This window comes from Vulpes vulpes, chromosome 9 (assembly GCF_048418805.1).
Source record: "Vulpes vulpes isolate BD-2025 chromosome 9, VulVul3, whole genome shotgun sequence".
Lineage (NCBI taxonomy): Eukaryota > Metazoa > Chordata > Mammalia > Carnivora > Canidae > Vulpes > Vulpes vulpes.
In genome coordinates this window covers 35,667,976-35,687,678 of record NC_132788.1, presented here as the reverse complement: position 1 = coordinate 35,687,678, position 19,703 = coordinate 35,667,976, and the positions used below count along the sequence as shown (strand labels likewise).

Here is a 19,703-nt window from a genome sequence, read left to right as displayed (position 1 = left end):
TGGCGCAGCAGTTTAGCGCCTGCCTTTGGCCCAGGGCGCGATCCTGGAGACCCGGGATCAAATCCCACGTCTGGCTCCCGGTGCATGGAGCCTGCTTCTCCCTCTGCCTGTGTCTCTGCCTCTCTCTCTCTCTCTCTGTGACTATCATAAATAAATAAAAATAAAAAAAAAACAAAAAAATAAAAAACAAACTCATCATTGTCATTCTGCCTGTAACTTCTAAGGACAAATTTTTTTCTGGAATCTACGGTTAATCTTTAGAACTCTTCTAGAGGTTGTCCCATTCTTCTAGAATTTTCTTCCATAAATTTTTACTTTTCTGTATCATCAACCTTTCGCAATTTCTCTCTCCCTGGCTTCTTATTTTTAGCTTATAAAATATGCTAAAATGCATTGTATTTTTGAATTAAAAAAAACCTTTTTCTTGTGAAATGTGTACTTTTCTCTAGCCCCCACTCTCACTTAACAGCCAAACTTGAAATAATGGTTTCTCATCACCATCTGCTTCTTTATCTGTCATTTGTTGTTCAAGATCATGCTCACATACCACCATCCCCATGACACATAAAACTCTATCAAAGTGCAGTTTTGTTAGATTTTGTGGGTTTGAGGGTTCTTTGCTAAGGATTTCACCTAATTTACCTTTGGATCTCAAACACCTGGTACTATACCATTCGGTACATAGAAAGAATTTCATAAGTAATAAATGAGTGAAGTTGCAGGAGATAGCATATCTTTTTAAAAGGTGAGATACATGGGACTCCTGGGTGGCTCAGCGGTTGGGCACCTGTCTTTGGTTCAGGTCGTGATACTGGGATCTCAGGATCTGGGATCGAGTCCCACATCAGGCTTCCTGCATTAAGCCTGCTTCTCCCTCTGCCTATGTTTCTGCCTCTGTCTCTCACTCTGTATCTTTCATGAATAAATAAGTAAATCTTAAAAAAAAAAAAAAAAGGTGAGATACAGTGAACACACGTAGATTTTTAGTAATAAAAGAATTTTTTTCAAATTTTCATTTTATAAAGCTGATGAAATAGGTGGTATTTTTTCCCAAATAAGTCTCAGAAACTTATCTTTTAATTATTACAATATCTTACTTATTTTAAATTATATTTATATAATTTTGATATCAAAGATTAAAGCAAGAAAATTGCTACTTTCCATCCTTGTATAATATTTAATTAGATTAACTTTTTTTTTATATATATATGTACATATAACAGAATCATTCCGCTCACCCACATTTTCATATGGACCTGATGGAAATGGTTTTTCTCTTGGATGCAGTAAAAATTGGAGACAAGTCTTTGGTGATGAAAAGAAATACTGGCTACTTCCAATATTTTCAAGGTAATTTATAAAATGCAGGTCTCAGAAGTTATAGAATCTGTGATAGTCTGTCTCTGGTTCAATGTCTTAGGACTTAGAGAACACAGTATATAGTGATATTCTTAGGAGTTTTGAGAATGAAAACTCAGAATGTCTTAATTATATAAAATATTTTATTGTTTGTGTTTTTTATTTAACTCCCCAAAGAGAGGTTGGGTATATATTTGAATGGAAAGTAGGAAGAAAAGATGATTCATAAAAATAGCAATCACTCTTTTTCCTTGAAGATGAAAATATGTTGTTTGAAGTAGAGAATCATAAGAATTTATGTTTATTAGCTGTATCTTCAAAGATTCTGTCACAGGTTATGTATTCTGTTGTGTCTTAAAAGAAGACAACATGTAATGCAATTTTTAACTTCAAATTTAAATGAAAGTATATGCTTGAGATGATTCATAGTTTCCTTTTCTCCCAGATTCCCAGCCTTCTTAGGCCACCTATATACCAAAGTCATTACAGAAACGAAAAAATAAAAAATAATTTAAAAATATTTGAAATTCAAATGATATATTTATAAATGTTGAGCTGTATTTCCTATATTTTTGTCTGAAAATAACTTTTTGCTTTCACTTTTGAAAGACATTTTTACTTGACATATAATTCTAGATATTACTTCACTGTCTTCTGGGTTACATTTTTTCTGACAAGAAGTTCACAGTCATTCTTTTTTAAGTGTATGTAATGTGTCTTTGTTTTCACTGGATGCTTTTAAGACATGCTTTTTAGCACTAGTTTCATGCAGTTTGATTATGATGTGCTTTGGTATATAGTTTTCTTCATGTTTCTTTTACTTGGAATTAGCTGAGCTTCTTGGAATGGATTTTATAACTTTCACCAAGTTTGGAAAGTATTTTAACCATTATTTCTTTAAATACTTAAATTCTGTCATCTCCACCCTCCCCCCATTTACTGCAGGGACTCCAGTTACTTGTGTATTCGAACACAGCTCCCTGATACACTGGCCATTTTTTGTTCAGTCTTTTTTCTGTGTTTCATTTGATAGATCCTGTTGCTGTATCTTTAAGTGCATCAATCTCTCCTGTGTACTTTATCATCTCCTATAATATGAGGGTTTCCACTCTGACTAGATAGAGCACAGACTAGTATTTTTTAAGATTATTTTCTCTACACAGAGATTTCAATGTTTAGTGGTTTTGTTTTTTGTTTCCTCTTTCTCTTAAGCTGTTGTTCCATTAACTGCTGGCTTGCATTGTTTTTGATAAGAAATCAGCCTCTCTTTTGTCTTTATTCCACTCTTTATAAATTACTGTGTCTTTTTTTGCCCTTTGGCTACCTTTATTATTTTTTTTTATCTTTATCTCGATTTTAAGCAGTTTGATGATGTTCTTTGGTGTGGTTTCTTTGTGTTTATCCTCTCTGGGGTTCATTAGGCTTTTTGGATCTGTGAATTTATAATTTTTATTTTAGACATTTAAATAATTTTTATCATGTCTAACCATGCTCTCCCTCCACCGACTTTTTTGGGGCACTCTTAAATATACATATGTTAAATTGCTTGATTGTGACCCGTAGGTCGTTGCCATTCTTTACTCCCCCAGGCCCCATCTTTTTTCTCTATCCGCTAAAGTCTGGATAGTCTCTATTGCTATGTCTGTAAGTTCACTGATCTTTTCCTCTATGATGTCTGCTCTGCTGTTAAGCTCATCCAGTGATTTTTTAATTTCAGATTATATATATATATATATATATATATATATATATATATATATATATATATTTTGACCTGAACCAAAGGCAGATGCTCAACCACTGAGCCACTCAGGTGTCCCTCAGATATTACATTGTTTTTTATTGTTTAGCTCTAAAAGTTCAGTTTGGTGGTCCTTTTTTATATATATAAATCTTATATTTCTCTTCTTATATATACGTCTTTTTCCTGTTAATTCACAGACATATTTATAATCACTATTTTAAAGTATTTGCTTCAGGATGCCTGAGTGGCTCCGTAGTTGAGCATCTACCTTCAGCTCAGGGTGTGATCCCAGGGTTCTGGGATCTAGTCCCACATTGGGCTTCCCACAGGGAGCCTACTTCTCTCTCTACCTCTGTCTCTGTCTCTGTCTCTGTCTCTCTCTGTGTGTGTCTCTCATGAATAAATAAATAAAATCTTTTTTAAAAATTAAGTATTTGCTTCAAGTTTTCATAGTCATTTCTAGTTCTTTTCTATTAACCATTTTTTTCTTAGTTGTGGATCACATTTTCCTGCTACTTTTCATGTTAGTAATTTTTGGGTTTTTTGTTTTTTTTTATTTTTTTTTTATTTTTTTTTTCATGTTAGTAATTTTTTATTAGATGGATAGACATTTTGAATTCTGTATATTAAAGTTTGCTGTCTTCTTTGGCAGTTACTTGTGTTTTAGCTTGGTCCTTTTGAGGCTGTCTTAAACTTTGTTAGGCCACGTTTGGTGTTTATTCTAGGGAAGTTTAGCACTGCAGCAAAGGTGCGAGCCACCTGGAGTGTCTACAGAATCCAGATGTTCAGTAAGATTTCTCTAGTCTGGCTGGTCAGATTTAAATACCTTCTAGTGTGATAGGAGCTCTGTGAATTATTCAACTAGTACTTCCCATTTGTTGTTTTCCTAGAATCATATGTGAAGCTTAGCATTCATCAAAACATTCCAGTAAAATGCAGTACACATTGCTATAGCCCTTTCTTTGCATATCTCCCTCTTCCTCAGCTCTGTCCAGTAGACTCAAGCCACCTCAGCCTCTTGAAACACCCATCTCTGTCACCTCAATTCAATGAGATTACCTTGTTCTACTTTTTTTCCCCTAGTGGTGCTCAGGTCCTAGCAGAAAGCTGGGATTCACTTGGTTGGTTTCTCTTTTTTCAGAGACCACAGTTCTGTGTTGCCTGTTTGGAAAACAGTCTTTGTATATACTGTTCGGTTTTCTGGTTGTTCATGACAAAATGTCACATTTACCAATTAATCCATCTTGGCTGGAAATGAAAGTCCCTTTTTACATAATTTTGGTACTTTTAAAATGTGAAATTAAGATATGTCTGTACTTTTTGTTAGATTGTAAACTTTTTTTTTAAGATTTTATTTATTCATGAGAGACACAGAGAGAGAGAGAGGCAGAGACACAGGCAGAAGAGAAAAAAAAAAAAAAAAGAGACACAGGCAGAGGGAGAAGCAGGCTCCATGCAGAGAGCCCAATGTGGGACTAGATCCTGGAACCCCAGTATCACACTCTGAGCCAAAGGCAGACACAACCACTGAGCCACCCAGGCATCCCTAGATTGTAAACTTCTTGAGGGCAAAGATTTTTCTTCTGTTTTGTTCACTGTTATATCCCTAGTCCTGATAATATTACCCAGGGCGTCATGGGCATTTAATAAATATTTGTCAAATGAATAAATATTTGGAACTTAACATCTTGAATTTCAGTTTGAGCCTTTATGATGTCTTAAATTATTCTGATGAGCAGGTCAGTTACCTAGATATTTGATTACCTATGTTTGAGGTATCATAATCTTAATAGGCATCATAATCTTAATAAGCATTATAATCTTAATTACCCAAATATTTAAATAGCCAGCTTCCCAGATATTTGAATACCTATGTTTGAGGTATCATAATCTCTATCATAATCATAATCTATTATAGGCATATATTTTTTTAAGATTTTTATTTATTCATTTGAGAGAGAGAAAGGAGAGAGTAAGCAAGAGAGAGCTCAAGCAGAGGGAATGGCAGAAGGAAGGAGAAGCAGGCTCCCCACTGAACAGAGAGCCAGATGTGGGAATGCGTCCAAGGACCCTGGGATCATGACCAAAACCAAAGGCAGATGCTTAACTGACTGAGCCACCAGGCACCTCAGGCATTATAATCTTTATAGTCTTAATTGATATTGTTGATTAGATATTGATTGGATATTGTTTTAAAATATACATAAATTATGAGAAGAAGGCTTATCTCTTCAATGAGGCTACTAACTCTCTAAATTAGAAAGTTTTAAGAATTATTTTCTGAAATGACAAGTTATAATAATTTCTTTATACTATGCTTTTGAAGAATGGTTGTTAAATTTGACCACCTTAATTTAAGTTAATACAATTTAAATTATTACTGATATTTTTCATTATGCAGCTTGGGTGATGGTTGCAGTTTTCCAACTCGCCTTGTGGGGATGGATCCAGAACAAGCTTCTGTTACAAATCAGAATGAATATGCCAGAAGGTGTGCTTCTGTCATTAAGGTTTTCATTATTCGTTATAAAGCAAACTGTGTGTGTGTGTGCATGTCATACATATGTATCTGATAAATACAAGTAATAATTTGTAAGTCAACATAGATAGAGAAAGAGAAATTCTATGTAATTTTTTTTAACTGAGACTAATGTGTATGTACTTAATATGTTTAGGATAACCATACTTTCTATCATCCACCCAGAACACTGAAGAGTAAGAAAGAGAATGCTTACTATTAATAGTTGAACCAGGACAATCACATATACCTGGAAATGTCTGGGCAAACCAGGAAACATGGCTACCCTAACTCTGCTACATCTTTCTAGAAAACAAAACGTTCTTTCAAGATTTGATCCTTGGTTTATATCAGCTACATTTTTTTCAAAGAACTTAGTCATAGTATCCACTATAATATTTTGATAAACAGATTTAAACTTCAGTGTAGAGATAATATTAATGAGGATTTCAGAAATACAAATGTAAAAATCCCTCTTAGAAGATTTTTCTTTAAAAAAAAAAAGATTTTTTTTAGCATTTGTGTGGCAAGCAAACTGATTCATAAATTCAAAGAAACAGTTCATTTTAAATAAAATATTAAAGAAGAGATATTTCTGTCAAAGTAAAATAGTTGAAATTTTTATAGGACAGAAATAAATTGTGGAGAAGGAGGGATTATAAATTCCAAGCCAGCCTATTAATACAATATAGACCTTCAAACCTCCAGTCTTAGGACCTTAGAACTCTAACATTTATTGTGAGTCCAAACAAGTCCCTAAAACTGGGTGAGACTGAGCTTCCACCTCTGAGGATAACCATATGTACCTCCAGGGGTTATTGTGAAGGTTGACATCAGATGTATAAAGCACCTAGCACAGTGTCTGGCCCATAGTAAGTACATAAGAACTACTAGTTCCCTTTTCCTTCTGTTCCTCCATTCCCTCCCTCCCTGGATCTCTTAGCAAGAAAAGTAAGTCTACGCTAAATCACTAAATCATTTTTTCCCCTTAGATCTAAACTGCAGAGGTAGAAAGCAGAAAACTTGGGAAATGACAGGTAATTTTTTTGTCCTGGCCACAGACATAGATCCTCACCTTGTGCTACTACCTTATGGCTTTTGATTAACACATTTTAAAAGTTTCACACCAGCCTCTGAAGCTTTTTCCTTTTGTCTAATTGTTTTCATTGGCACTGTTGGAATATAGATTTTGGGTCTAAGAGCCATTCAGTTGGGGGCCGGGGTATATTTTTCTTTTGAAGATAGGGTTTTTTTAGAGTGCTGAGATCTCATGAGTTGCCCTCACATATTTAGGAGAAGGAATACTAATTTGCTGCTTATTAATAAAGTGTCCTTAATTGAGCATTAAACTATTTACTAAATTACCTCTTCCTCTTTTCAGTATTGGCTCAAATCAACCCTTTCCCATCAAACCGCTTAGTGAATCAAAAAACCGATTATTGGACAGTGAATCTCAGTGGATAGAGAATGGATCTGAAGAAAGCACTGTCAGATCAGGTAATACTTGTCATTTAAAAACAGTGCTTTTCCTGGTTAAAATGAAGATCAAACAAATTTAACAAATGTGGAAAAATTAAAACAACATGGTATTTTATACTAAGCTATGTGAGACTTTTTAATAAAATATCTTACAAATGGGGCATCGGTGATTATTGGTAGCTTTTATAGAGTAAGTGTAGTGGCTACTGCTATGTTTTGTTCTGTTTACAGGTGGGATTTTCTTTTGTTACCCAGGCGCATATTTCTTTACCTCCAATGTAGAACTTTCTTTTGGCCTTCACTATTCAGAATAACATTTAAACAAGGTTATTTTCTTAGGGTCTTAACTTTGCTTATTTGAAAATAATTTTTGAAACGCTTTGTAGTCAAAAATAAATAAGAATTAAAAATTTTAAAAAATAAGAAATGCATTGTAGTCATTGCTGCCTTAGTATAAAAAGAATAAACTGAATATATTATAACCTTTTCTTGATAACTCAATCATTTCCTGAATTATAGATGCATCATAGAACAGTTGGTAAGACAGAAGTGGTTTTTCAAACCAGATTGGGTTTTTATTTTTATTTTTTATTTATTTTTTAAAAATATTTTATTTTATTTATTCATGAGAGACACAAAGAGAGAGAGAGAGAGGCAGAGACACAGGCAGAGGGAGAAGCAGGCTCCAGGCAGGGAGCCCAATGTGGGACTCAATCCCGAGTCTCCAGGATCATGCCCAGGGCTGCAGGCAGGCACTAAACCGCTGAGCCACCCAGGCTGCCCCAGATTGGGTTTTTAACAAAGCTTGGCCACTTAATAGGCATTACAATCTAAAATATATGTGTGGCGTTTTTCATCAGCACTAATAATAACATTGTCATCATCTTGCACTGTGGGAAAATGGTTTGGAGGAAATACCCTAAAACTTGAAAACTGTCAGAATTTCTGATTGTTTTTTCTTTTTGGCTTTTAGCAGCACTTAAGTTATTCTCTTGAATTAGTATCATTAGAATCTTCATTAGGACCATTAGACCCCATATAGGTCGAGGGAAAAATTCCTTCATGGGCTTTGTAATTATTGCTGAACATCTTTAAAAGCCAATGGACATTTTTACAAATATAAGCGTAAAACCAGATTTTTTAGCTCTTAGTGCTGATTGACTTCTGGGTTCTCAAAGAGGATAAATGGTTGACACCGTAAGTCTATTTAATGCTTACATAAGAGTTGCTTTTACTGTAATCATCAATTTTACCATTTAGCCGGAAACATAATACTTCTTTTTTTTGTCCTGTCATATATAATTATGTGCTTACAGGGACAAATAACCATGTTACAGTGGCAATAGAAAATTGAGTACCACTTGTTCATAACTAATCATTTGAATAAGAACAAGGTAAGACAGTATAAAGGTAATTTCCTTGAACAAATGCAGTTATTTGCATGTTTGTACTCTCCAACAATTTGCAAGTCAATTTTTTTTAACTCTTTTAATTATATCAGCAAAATTAGGTCAGAAGAGATAGGTAGTTCAGAAGCTATTGGATGGTAACAGCTGCTTAAATCCCATTTTTCTTACCACTCCTAGTGCAATCTTTGTAAATATGTATGGTTAGATTAATTAAGAAACTAAAAACTGGTGTGGATTGATATGTGAACAACTAATCTTTTCAGTAAACAGTGTCTTGCTAGCTGTTTAAGAAAGAATGACTAATTAGGCTGCAAAAAAGACTGAAGAAGTTCACTGATGTGACTTAGTTGGAAAAGACAGAACAAAAGAGCAGTTTACCGTAGCCAACCACACTGATCAGCTGCTATATGGCTAGCTCTGAGATAATACCCAGAGGAAATTAATTTAAATAGCAATCAAAGACATTCCAGACAGATTAAACATAAACGTAGTACCAGCAGTGAGAGTAATGTAACTAAGTTGAACTGTGGAGATGAAGTGAACTCTGTCTCTCCTGATGCTTTAGAACAAAAACTGCTAAAGAGCTAGCTCCGTGACTCAGCAACATATTAGGCAGATTGTTTTGAAGACAATTAGGAGATTGTTTTGAAGTCTTCCTAATAATGTATATTGCTTATCTTTTGTTACATAACAAATTACCACAAACTTAGCAATTCAAGACAACATCCCTTTATTATCTCAGTTTCTCTGTGTCAAGAATTCATTTTTTTCAGAGTTCTCTAGCATCTCAATTAGGGGAACATCTGCTTCCTTGCTCAGCATTTTTCATTAGCATTCAGTTCCGTGTAAAAAACCCAAAGCCTGTGTTGGAAGCCAGAGCCTAAGTCCTAGACAGGATCAGAACAGAGGCTCTCAGTCGGGGTTGTGTGAGGCTGGACTCCGAAGATGATTGGTGATTGTATCATGTGATCATGTCAACCAAAACTGTGGTTGTGGGATAGCCCCACTCTAGGATTCTTAACGTGGGTGGAATAATGTATAATGCTATGCTTGTTGAAAGTCCTCAACAACCTATAAATAATGTTGCTGTGGGTAATTCCCCATATCCTGTCGCAGTCTTAGGAAGGAGTAGGCAAGATGTCTCCTTAGATTACATCCAAGTTAACAGTTAAAGGAGAACTGTAAGAATCTACATCTTTTCAAACGCTCTCTTGATTGCTTCAGAGGAAGAAAGTCAGCAATGTCACTTATTTACTGTTCATAAAAATCTTTGTTATTACAATATTAGTACTATTAAAATATTTATTTCCTATCTTATTTTAGCAGCTTTATACCTTTGCCCACAAAACCATTTAATAAATCTTGTTCTTCGAAATATAAAATCAAGTTTTAACCAATAACTCAATTGTTTCTGGTTTTGTAGGTGTATAAAAACATAGTATGGACTGATATTTTCAGTTTTATTTGGAAGAAAATGATCAGTGGAATGAAATAATTGAAATATAACAGAAGATATATTTTTTAAAGAAGGAAGCCTTTGTGCAGATCGCCAGATCCACAGGAGCACTACTCCAGAGCAGGAAGATGCCTTAATCCTAAATATACCCATTTGTGCTACATCAACTTACTGCTACAAAAGTGACTTCATTTTACTTTGGAAATAACACTTTTGCTGTTATGAGATGCTACAGTATGAGCTATCAAGTCACATGTTAACATGGCATATGTATTTTTTTGACATTAGAGTTGTTTCTTAGTATCCATATAAATTTTCACTCCAGAAACAAGCTGAAAAGTTGTCTTATGTGAAGTACATGTAGGGCGGTATGGTGGCTGAAGGTGAATAATAATATCCATCTACTTTTGCTTGTACTGTATAAGGAAAAGGAAATAACTTTTTTTTAATTGGGTGTTTGCTAACTTATAATTACTGTTTTATACTTTTCAACATTTATAATAAAGTTTTTTATTGTTAACTATAAAATAACACTCAAAAGGATTCAGATATCTAAATATAATTATTTAAAGCATGGAGAACATTTGTATAATTCATTGATGGCTTAGTTCTAAGCATTAATACAACCATGTGATGTAGTGTTGTGCCCGAGGCTTAAAGGAAGCTTGGCAGTATAGGAAATATTTTTGGTTCCCTCTACTTTTAAATTACTTTTTTATTGAACTTTCATGGGTATTTTTATGGGCAGGGAGACAAAATAAAATATTGGACACAGTAAGAATAGTGGCAGTGGCTAGAAGAAAAGTAAAGAGGAATATAGGCAGGTATTGTAAGCTGTTAAAAATTATTTCTAGGGATGCCTGGGTGGCTCAGCGGTTGGGCGTCTGCTTTCAGCTCAGGGCATGATCTGGAGTACCAGGATTGAGTCCTACATCAGGCTCCCTGCATGGAGCCTGCTTCTCCCTCTGCCTCTGTCTCTGCCTCTCTCTCTCTCTCTCTGTCTCTCATGAATAGATAAAGTCTTAAAAAAATTATTTCTAGTCCTAAGGTATTTAGAATGCCACATCCTTTGTTTTTCAAATGTCAGTTTAGGTGATTACTGGAAATTACTTTGAAATGTTTTACAGCATTCCTATAACAGCTTAAACAGTGACTTAAAAGGCAATTTGAACAAAAGTAAAACTGCCTAGTGTAATTTCTGCTTTCTGGAAAGAAATTCTAACTGAAGTATCCAGTCTGTGAGCAGTGAATTCCACTCTTACTTGAAGAATTTTAAATCCGACTTCCTAAATAGCAGCCCCTGTCTGCCTGGTGGACCTGCATCTCCCTTTTCCTCTTGAAATGCAATCTAAGCAACAGAAATTGTAGCATTAATTCTGAGGGAAAATACTGTATCCTGTAAAGGAGAAACAAGGTAGAAATGTTATTCCTTACTTACTTTGTTTAGTCAAATATACACACAGAGATCAAAATAATTGATTGCTTCCTGTATTGGGTGGAGAGAAATCTTAACCCACATCTGTAAATATCAACTGATACAGTTTCCCTGTCTGTAAATGGAACTGGGGAGAAAGGGGTGTTATGCATGAGTTGGACTGGATGACCTCTCACATTCTTTGATTCCTGATTTTGCAAAAGTAACCTTACATTTCATTCATCAAACAAATATTCTGTGTGCCAAACATATGCTAGGGATAGCTCTGTCATTTCCTAATGTAGCATAAATTTTATAGTCAACTATTCCAGATACCTTAGTGGATTTGTCTAATTATGTTGGCTATACTAATATTAGATTTTAAAAGGATGTAATGTTTTTTTCCCTTGAACCAAAGGAATGAGTTAGCTTTGAAAATACAGTTTGGAATACTATTATAATGATCCTTGTACCTTTATTTCAACTTTGTTGTCCTAATAATCTTGACTCTAGAAAACTTCTAAGTATGAGAGCTAAGCGATAACAAAACATCACTTCATTTTGGCATTTTGTGTATTATAAGGAAATTGTGAATGTTTAAACCTACTTAACTACTTTCAGAATTATTCTGGTACTTTTTGTGAGTATTTCTACATGTAGATCAAAGGATTTGCATGCACCTGATTAACAGTTGAGGAAACAAGAATTTCCCCTTTAACCTATCCAGGCACTTTTGTGGTGGTATATCTTTCTCTTTTAGATTGTATTTCACATCATCTTTAATAGCATAGCAAACACCTTTCCAGAAATTTTCACTTAAAGCTTCTTGCTTTAGTTACCTTTGCTTTAGTTTATGGCCAACATTTTCCCAAACGCTAAATATTTGGCTGTTTTTTTCATACATATTAATGGTCGTTCAGCAAGGGCCTACACGCAGCATGGGAGTCAGGACAAGGCTGCCTCTTTGGTATTTCAACTGGTATTGACTAGTTCTGTCAGCTCTTTGCAAGGGAAAAGGTCAAATGAAGGCCTTCAAAATGTACTAGTACATCTTTGGTCCATCAAATACTTTGAATAGTTGTGGTATGATATGTAAGGAAAATAAAGTTGAATTTCAGGTCTTGCCATTGCCATTAAAGACAAATTCCACAAAGTCGTGGTTTTACCTGGGTACAGATTTACTTGAATATTCAGTACCTGAGGCATCTGACCAGTGTAACTATGCCAAACCAAAGAGCAGCTGCAGTACAATAGTTATTAAACACGAACACGTTTACAGAGTTTAGTTCCATCTTTACGTGTGGATGATTTTTTAAAACCTTTTTACATATTGAATGGTTTTGATCCAATGTGTCATAAGTGAATTTAACTGTGTAAGGTTAGGTTAAATCAAATATGCAATGTTTACTTGAATTTTATTTCTTTTAGAAAGATTCTGACTATGTTTACAGGATTGTTCAAATTAAAGATTATCAGACACATGAGATGTCCATTCAATAATCTTTAAAGCAAATGTATATTAAGGGCTTAGTGTTAGGATCTGTATATTTGGGGCACTGAATAGACAGTGACTTACAAATATGTTTTGCTTACATTTTGTTCTAGGACTAGCTCTGCTATCAATGGAAACTATTTTTAAAATAATCTGTTACTAAGAAATTAATCATATTTTTGCATTTCAGCCAAAATAAAGATCATATCTAATAATTTGTAAGATATAATATGTAAGCTTGAAATCCATGTGTGTTTCATATGATCTGAACTGTATTTTCCAATCTAAATTAAAAATGCAGTATAGATTCAGAAAGGTCCATATTTTTCTAATGACATCATTTTATATTTTGTTGGGTTGCATAAAGAAGCAAGGAATTGTATTTGTATTAAAAGATTAAGAAAGCTATTAGTCAAGTTTATTATATTTGTACATGATTGCAGATGAGGCTATACCCATTTCAAAGAAAAGATGGACACTATTTTCAAGTAATCTTTAATATGTTTTTATAGACACGAATTTGAAATACAGTTTACTTTGGTTGTCTTTACTTATCAAGTACTGTAAGTCTTGTATTTGTTTCTCATAAGTGTAATCCTGGACCATGACTTCATGTTAAGTCTTTGCTTTGTCTTTTGGTTGGCCTAACCTACATTAACATGAAGGCTGAACATTTTAAAGCTTTTTTTTCAAAAGTCATAATAATGATTTACTTTATTAATAAACAAAATAAAGTCCTGAAAGAACATTTTGGTGGTGGTGGTGGTGTTGTTATAAAGTGGTATTTACCAAATGAGAGAATAACTATTATTTTGGTCATCCTGAAAATTTGGTAAAATAGTGTTTAGAGAATTAGCAAATAATTTGGGATAATGACATCTAAGACAGGTACTATTTGAGTGCAGCGGTATTTTAATTTACACAGGCCAGAGGTATAGATTGCTTTATTCAAAGGTTTTAAATTTGCTTTTACTGAACATAAGTTGATTTTCAATTCAAAAGTCACTTTAAGGTTGTATGAACCTTTGAAACACTGTAAGAGTTGTTGGACTATGGCTCTTAAAATGCTGAATGAGTTTTATTTTGTGCAGAATTCTTTTCAACATTTGTGTTCCGAATCAACAAAGTTTTGATATATTTGAGGCTGCTCAATGAAACAGGAAGGCTCTGAGAGCTATGATTCCCAGTCTTTAGACTAGCAAAATTTCAGAACCTTCACAGGAACCAGTAGGGGCCAGTAGAGATAAAGCAACCTTTATGTTTGTTTTTTGGAGGATAGAGGGTAATTTAAAGTACTGTGTTTGGGGTAGGAAGGAGGACAGACTACTACATCACATTGGCTTTACTTTTCTCACTTCTTAATAAGCTAACTTTTTAGAACCATTCTGGAAAAGTTGAGTGATGTTGGCCTCTTTTACCTATTTTATGCTCATGCACCCCAGAATCTAGAGACATGAGAATTAACATTTAGTTTTTCCTGAGTAACAGGTTTTTATGGATATTTTAACCATCCTATGAAGTTAACTTCATTTTCTTTAACCTCTCTATATCAGTGCCTTCCATCTGATAAAGAGGATTTAAGTGCTGTTTCCACTCCTTAATTTACCACCTATTCTTCAAGCAAGAATATCACCTCTCAGTCCATTCTCCAGTAAGTTAATTCTTTTCATGTAGGATTTTCAATCCAGTAGCATGCTTTCTTCACACTTCCCCATGACCTCCAAACCAAGTTACTTCTCTGTGTTGCCCAAAGTACCCAAGTTGCCCATAGTACATTGTTCTATTACTAATTTAATTTAGCCATATATTGGTCATATGTACTTTCAGGTCAACTCACTAGGTTATAAATTTTTGAGGATTTTTTTTTGTACTAACTATCCATAAAATGAACATTGAAGTTCAAAAAAGAATTGTAAGGAATTTCATGTTCATTAATCTGTGATGTCCCAAGTTCTCAAAGAAAAGTGAGCATGACAGCCTATAAAATTATCTCAAATTTGAAAAATATTCGTTAAAAAATCATTCACACATTTCATTGAGAATATAAATTTACAGTGCAGCATCATTGGAGAGCAGTTTGGCAGTATCAAGTCTTCAAATGCCTGTATTCTCTGACCTATCAGTTTTACTTTGGGGAATTTTATGGATTTACTTCTGCATTATGAACAGTACCTAAGGATATTATTTGCAGAGCTGTTTGAAACGACAAAAGACTGCAAACAGCATGTCCCACCGCCATCTATGATGACAGACACGAGAGTATCTGAAAGGATACACAATGAACTATTACTCGGGTTGCCTCCAGAGGAAATGAGGCATCAGCCATAGATTACATCTCACTCTCTGCCCTTTCATACTATTTTATTTTTATATTATGTGTGGATGTTACTTTTAAAAAAGTAAAATGGGTTAGACATTCTATAGATCAGTGAGGGAGAAATAGGTTGTTTGATATATAATGCTGGACCAACATGCTAGCCATCTGGGGAAAAATGAAGTTGCTCTATCCTTCACATCTTATATCAGAACAAATCCACTTGGTCCATGAACTTGATTAGACATTAGAAAATGAAAACATACTGCAGAAAAAACATGGGTAACATTTTATAATGGGCTAGGAAAGGTATTTCTAAGTGGACACAACACTGGTAGTGATGAAGGAAAACAGGTATGAGTACATGGGAACCTAAGAGGAAAACTAGCACTGATAGGAAAAAATGGAACTAGAACAAATTCACAAAAGAAATAAGGATCAATAATAGCATCTAGAAAGATGCTTGGCTTCCTTAAAGAAACACCAGTGAGATTATTTTTGCCTCAGATATGCAATAGCCAGTGTTGCTGAAGTTACAGGCAAAGTAGCATTTTGGTGGGAATATAAAATGGCATAATTTCACTAAAAAAGTAATTTGGCAATCTGTGTCTAAGTTTCACTGTGCATAATCTTGGTACTGGCCACTCTACTCTTAGAGATACACCCATAAGGCTGATTGCTTGAGAAAGCAGTAAGGACATGAGGAAAAGCAGTACATGTTCATTTATAGGGAGGCAGCTAAATTATGTTACTCTTTTCCAGAGACTGCAACGAAGCCATTTACGGAAGGTCTTGTATAGCCATATACATAAAAACTGAAGTATCTCCATGGGGAAGATCTCGAAGACATTAAATGAAATGATCAACTTGCAGAGCGCTACATATATAGTCCGATCCCACCTAGAGCTTCCAGAGTGCCTTTGAGTACTGTGCCTGTGTGCTCGAACTCAGCCTATTCATTTAGCACCTGCTCCTGAGGATGGGTGAGTGCTGGGACCAGAGGGAGTGCAGAGCCACAGGCCTCCCTGCCCTCCAGGGCTGACTTGGGTGGAGTGGCAGCTGCCCCTCGCCTTCTGGCTGCTGGGGGAATATGCTCACCAGGACCTCTGCACTGAGATGGGAAGGAACGCTCCGGTCCTGAACTGGCCAGGGCCCAGGCAGGCAGAGCCAGAGCCCAAGACATCAGCGGGCCTCTGGGCATTCTCGGTACAGGCAATGAAATGGCAGCGTATGATGTGCCTTGTGGCCGCCCGGAAGTGACGACCATCTGTTTGGAAGATTTCCCAACTATCACCCCGTGCACAGCGTGTGCACGAGCTGCTGTAAGCCTTGCTCTCAGCCTTTTAAAATAAAACTTGAAGCCCATGTTTACATGTTTACATGTTTATGACATGTAGCCTTTGTAGATGCGGAGAAGCTGTCCACATCTAAAAGTACAGTTAGAGAAATAACTTGTGATCTTTTTGTTTAAATTCACTCAAGAGGCACATCATCTGGAAATGACCTTTGGAAATGCAATCTCTACATCTGGTTTTAGATTCAGGTCCTTATCTGTGTCCAGAGTTGGAAGACAGAAGTGGGGAAGGACTTCCATAGGATGTCTGTGTTAGAGCCATTTTCAGTATGTGGCCTATCAGCACTCCCAGACATAGTGTGTATAGTGATTAAACTTCAGTCCTTAGTTAAAGTATGTAGCTTTTCTAGATGTTTAGATGTGCTCATCGTACTTAACAGTAGATAGAGGGTTGATATTTCGCTATTCTTAGACTGTCTAATAGAAACATTGAACCACTTTGAAAAATAACTTATACTTTTCACTAAGTAAATGGAGGACAGTGAGAAGGGAATCATACATATTTCCTGTAATGCTGTATATGTGGTGTATATACTAGAAAAGGGTGTGCCCTAATTTCATATGACAGATGATTGATAAATACAGAGTGAACGTTGTAGATCCGTATTTTAACACCTGTCTTTCTAGACACTTATAGTAAAATAATGTGTTTTTTATACTTCTTTTTTGGTTGTTAAATTCAAAACCAAATACACTATGATGGAATTTATATTAAAAAAAAAAAGGACTGTCCTCCAGAACTGATGTTTTAATCCATCTCTTTGAGCTGCATCACATTTATGAACTCTACTGGAAAAGTCACAAAAGAATGTCTGAAAGGAAAGATTCTGTGCCATCTGTTCATTTTTAGAAAATACTACAAATTATACTTGGTTCTATATGTGTGGGGTTTTTGGGCTTTTGGGGGTTTTGTTTTGCTTGGGGTTGTTAAGTGATCCTTTATTGAAATGCTTTTTTTTTCTTTTTGCAGTTCTTAACTAGCTTGGCATCACACTGCTCCACTATTGACATCAGCTATGATGTGGTGAGGGTGGTGGCCGTCAACATCGCAGCCCACAGATGGATCAGGCGCCAGGATCTCCTTAATGGTTCCAGAGTGCTCTCTGGCTAAAGAATGGTGCCACATCTGTCAGCACTGTTGACAGTCTCATCAAAAGTGACGTTTCCACTGTGCTTAATGCTTTTCTGCTACTTTCTGTCTCTTGGTGGTTCTTTGAGGACTTTGATAATCAGGGCAGAAGCAGAAGGGACCGCTTCAGTCTGGGCCTGTCCCTTCTGAATGGTTCATTTCACAGTCATCTTCAGACCCTTCCAGTCACCAGTTGCCTTGATGATGTCATTACTAACCCTTTCTGGAGACCAACCGGGGGGCCCATCTTAGGAGGCAGGGCAGACATGGCACCAGCTTCCCCACAAATGCACCTCCCCAATGCGAGTTCCATCTAACTGGGCTCTAACCTAGGCGGCATAGTGGAGGCGGCTGGTGCTGGATGAACCCAAATTCAGGACAACTGAAGAGACTTGCACCTTGGCCTCCTCAGAGCCAAAAGCCAAAAGGTCTATATGTGTGTTTTCTTTAACTTTTGTAGTGAATGAAATTTTCTTGTTTTGAAACACCCTAGGTTTTTAGATGTCTTAGGGTGATGACCCATGATATAGAGCTAGTGAAATAACATTTTATAAATACCTTCCTGTTTAATTTTATGTAAAATTGGAGAAATATTTTATAGGTGGAATTGTCAAACCACCTTTGAGAAGTACACATTTGGTGCTTGTTCACTGGTTTGTGAGATAAAAGGAAGTATACGGTTAAGGTTCTAGAAATGTGTTTGTATGTAGGCTATAGCTGCAGGTTGATCCATATCGATCAGCATTTTATATAGCTATACTTTATAAATACATTGTTGAACAAATGGAGGGGCGCCTGAGTGGCTCAATTGGTGAAGCGTCTCCCTTCGGCTCAGATTATGATCTCAGGGCCCTGGGATGGAGCCCTTCTTTGGGCTTCGTGCTCAGCTGGGAGTCTGCTTCTCCCTCTGCTTCTGCCGCTCCTCCCTGTTCATGAGCTTTTTCTCTCTCTCTGTCAAATAAATAAAATCTTTTAAAAATTTATATATTCTGTGCTTTATTGCTTAATGTCTTATTTTACACTGATTTTTAAAAGAGGACTCTTCTAACTGAAACATTTACAAAGGCCTGATGCTCTTTCCTGCCTCTAAGATGAAATATCTTTTTCACCTACCAAAGACTGGACTGCCTCTCTTCATTAACTGAGTTGGTGATGTTCACTCATACCGATAAAAATACTACTGCTTTCAGACGTTGCTGTATATGTGACATATACAATAGAAGAGGATATGCTCTAATTTCATATGACAGAGTGTTGTTAATACTTTTGTATACTTTTTTGGTTAAATTCACAAGAAAGGACATTATTCATGACAAACGAAAAAGTGAAGTATAAAACCATGTGTATGATCCTCAGTCTGTAAAAAGTGTATATGCCTGGATACTGTGCTCTGACATTGTGGTTATAAGTGAATTTGTTTGGGGACCCCTGGGTGGTTCAGCGAGTTGAGCATCTGACTATCAGTTTCAGCTCAGGTCACTATCTCATGGTGGGGTGGAGCCCTGCATCAGGCTCAGTGCTCAGCAAGGAGTCTACTGAAACATTCTCTCTCCCTTTGCCCCTCCCTCTTGCTCACCTGCTTTCCCTATCTTTCTAAAATAAATCTTTTAGGGCATCCCGGGTGGCTCAGCGGTTTAGTGCTGCCTTCGGTCCAGGGCATGATCCTGGGAACCCAGGATTGAGTCCCACATCGGGCTCCCTCCATGGAGCCTGCTTCTCCCTCTGCCTGTGTCTCTGCCCACCCACCCCCCGTGTCTCTCATAAATAAATAAATAAATAAATAATCTTTTAAAAATAATAAAAAATCTTTTTAAAAATAAGTGAATTTGTTTTATTCTTTAATTATTTTTCAGCTTTATAGGATGAGCACATACTACTTTTAAATTTGAGGAGAAAAACATATATAAAATTATTGAAGGAGACTGGAAGAAATCACCAAAATGGTTGGGAAAGGGGGAGGAGTAAGCAGGGCCATGGTGAGGGTATCTTCCATGTTTTGTTTTATATGTTATATACTACATGAATCTTTATTTTT

The 19,703-nt window shown here is 35.8% G+C and overlaps 1 protein-coding gene and 1 pseudogene across 14 annotated transcripts in view; one reads left to right on the top strand and one right to left on the bottom strand.

Moving 5' to 3' along the window:
• The window catches only part of ZDHHC20 (zDHHC palmitoyltransferase 20), a 78,710-nt gene extending 60,059 nt beyond the window's left edge, over positions 1 to 18,651 (top strand). Inside the window, exons 9-15 of one of the 14 annotated variants that reach the window (XR_011994218.1) lie at positions 1,224 to 1,350; positions 5,505 to 5,594; positions 6,614 to 6,658; positions 7,003 to 7,118; positions 14,425 to 14,522; positions 15,948 to 16,168; positions 17,510 to 18,651. Coding sequence is in view for 5 of the 14 variants with exons in the window: in XM_025996657.2 (XP_025852442.1) it covers positions 1,224 to 1,350; positions 5,505 to 5,594; positions 7,003 to 7,118; positions 8,417 to 8,454 (371 nt within the window). In the remaining 9 variants the exon portion in view is untranslated. Of the gene's footprint in view, positions 1 to 1,223; positions 1,351 to 5,504; positions 5,595 to 6,613; positions 6,659 to 7,002; positions 7,119 to 8,416; positions 8,495 to 9,932; positions 13,620 to 14,424; positions 14,523 to 15,947 lie in introns of those variants that run through there. The other 13 variants (XR_011994214.1, XR_011994213.1, XR_011994216.1 and 10 more) reach the window with 13 other exon arrangements.
• Positions 17,513 to 18,071, bottom strand: LOC112918607 (large ribosomal subunit protein uL11-like; annotated as a pseudogene).
• Positions 18,652 to 19,703: the final 1,052 nt, after the last annotated feature.